Source organism: Limulus polyphemus, unplaced genomic scaffold (assembly GCF_000517525.1).
Source record: "Limulus polyphemus unplaced genomic scaffold, Limulus_polyphemus-2.1.2 Scaffold1992, whole genome shotgun sequence".
Lineage (NCBI taxonomy): Eukaryota > Metazoa > Arthropoda > Merostomata > Xiphosura > Limulidae > Limulus > Limulus polyphemus.
Window position 1 is genome coordinate 145,477 of NW_013667602.1, and position 2,134 is coordinate 147,610.

Genomic DNA, 2,134 nt, shown 5'->3' on the forward strand with positions numbered 1-2,134 from the left:
TGTTTTAATTGTGTCAAGTCGAGTGACAAGTCGAAATTGTCTGTTTTACTTCAGATTTTGAAACCGATTTTTTTTCGAATTTACTCAGCCCTTCGTGTAATGGATAAATGGTTAAAGAAGTCAGTTGAAGTTGATGACAATGAGTCTTCAGTGAATCAAAATGAAGAAAAGTCAGGTCAATCAAAACGAAGAAAAGTGGTGAGAAAGTATGATTCCAAGTACTTAGAAACGGGATTTACATGGAATGGAGATGAAGAAGATCCACAACCACGATGTATTATTTGTTGTGATCAACTTGCAAACGAGAGCATGCGCCCAAACAAATTGTGTCACCATAGTGAGACGAAGCATCCCGAGTTGAAAGACAAACCCCTCGAATTTTTTGAAAGGATGCTAAGCAAGTTGAAGACAGGACAGAGCGTTATGCAACGTTACACCAAAGTTAATGAAAAATCTTTGTACGTGTTCTACCTGATCAGTTTGAGAATCGCGAAAGCTGGTAAGCCACATACAATTGGAGAGACTTTAGTTATTCCAGCTATAAAAGATACAGTTAAAGTTTTCTTTGGTGATAAGAGTGAACAAGAAATTGAAACAATTCCTATTTCTAATAACACGGTCAGGTCACGCGTAGGATCGATGAAATGTCTCAATGGATAGAAAGCTACACAATGGGCTATTTGTGCTCTGCCTACCACGGGTATCGAAACCCATATTCTAGCGTTGTAAGTTCACGGACATACCGCTGTGCCACTGGGGGACAATCAGATATGATTAAGAAAAAAATATGAGGTTATAGGAGGCCCGGCATGGCCAGGTGGTTAGGCCACTGAACTCGCAATCTGAGGGTCGCGGGTTCGAATTCCCGTCCCACCAAACATGCTCGCCCTTTCAGCTGTGGGGGCGTTATAATGTGATGGTCAATCCCATTATTCGTTGGTAAAAGAATAGCAAAAGAGTAGGCAGTTGGTGGTGATGATTAGATGCCTTCCCTCTAGTCGTATAATGCTAAATTAGGGACAGCTAGCGCAGATAGCCCTCGTGTAGCTTTGCGCGAAATTCAAAACAAACAAACAGGTTTTTGGATGATATTGGTAAACTTAGAAAGCGGAATAAAGACAATAAAAAAACTATGAAAAAGGATATAGATAATGTTTTAGTGATTATAATTGTGAAGAATTGTTAAGTCTAAAAGATACCGAGGTATAAAAATTGATAAGTGTGTTAAATAAAATTGATGGAAAAATATGTTTGAAATTAAAATAAAAAAGGGGTGATTACACAAAATAAATCTTAAATAAATTCTGATATTTTAGATTTAATAAGAGAAAAATATAATTTCTGGTGTAAGTATAAACGTCAGAAGAATGAAATAATAAAGCAAATTACAAAGCAAAAAAGAAATTATATACGATGCTTTATGTGTGTGTGTTTCCTTATAGCAAAGCCACATCGGGCTTGCTGTGTCTGTTTGTTTTTTGAATTTCACGCAAAGCTACACGAGGGCTATCTGCGCTAGCCGTTCCTAATTTAGCAGTGTAAGACTAGAGGGAAGGCGGCTAGTCATCGCCACCCACCGCCAACTCTTAGGCTACTCTTTTACCAACGAATAGTGGGATTGACCGTCACATTATAACGCCCCTACGGCTGAAAAGGCGAGCATGTTTGGTGGGACGGGGATTCGAACCCGCGACCCTCAGATTGCGAGTCGAGCGCCCTAACCACCTGGCCATGCCGGGCCACTTGCTGTGTCAACCGAAGGGAATCGAACCACTGATTTTAGTGTTGTAAAGACTTACTGCTGTACCACCGGAGGACGATGCTTTATAGGAAGGGCTAAAAAGAATTACTACATGGAAAAGTTTGCTCATATTCAGGATAATATGAAAGAAGCTTGTAAATACCTTAATGAATTAATAGATAATCACCTTAATGAAGAATCACTTGATGAGAAAATAAAATGAAACTTTATGAGTATAAACATAAGTATTACAAATTTAGCAAATAATCTTAATAAATAATTTATAAATAAGATAAATACTCTAACACAGTGTTTCTCAAAGCTGGTCCGACGGACCGGTACCGGTCCCCGGAGTACAAATTGCCGGTCCACAACGTCTCTAGGTTTACCTGA

General features: G+C 38.9%; 1 protein-coding gene across 1 annotated transcript; it reads left to right on the forward strand.

Moving 5' to 3' along the window:
- Nucleotides 1-99: 99 nt before the first annotated feature.
- Nucleotides 100-2,134, forward strand: LOC111087305 (protein FAM200B-like). The gene is made up of 2 exons (XM_022393511.1): nt 100-499; nt 2,052-2,134. The coding sequence occupies exons 1-2, from the start codon at nt 100-102 to the stop codon at nt 2,132-2,134; spliced, it is 483 nt and encodes a 160-aa protein (XP_022249219.1).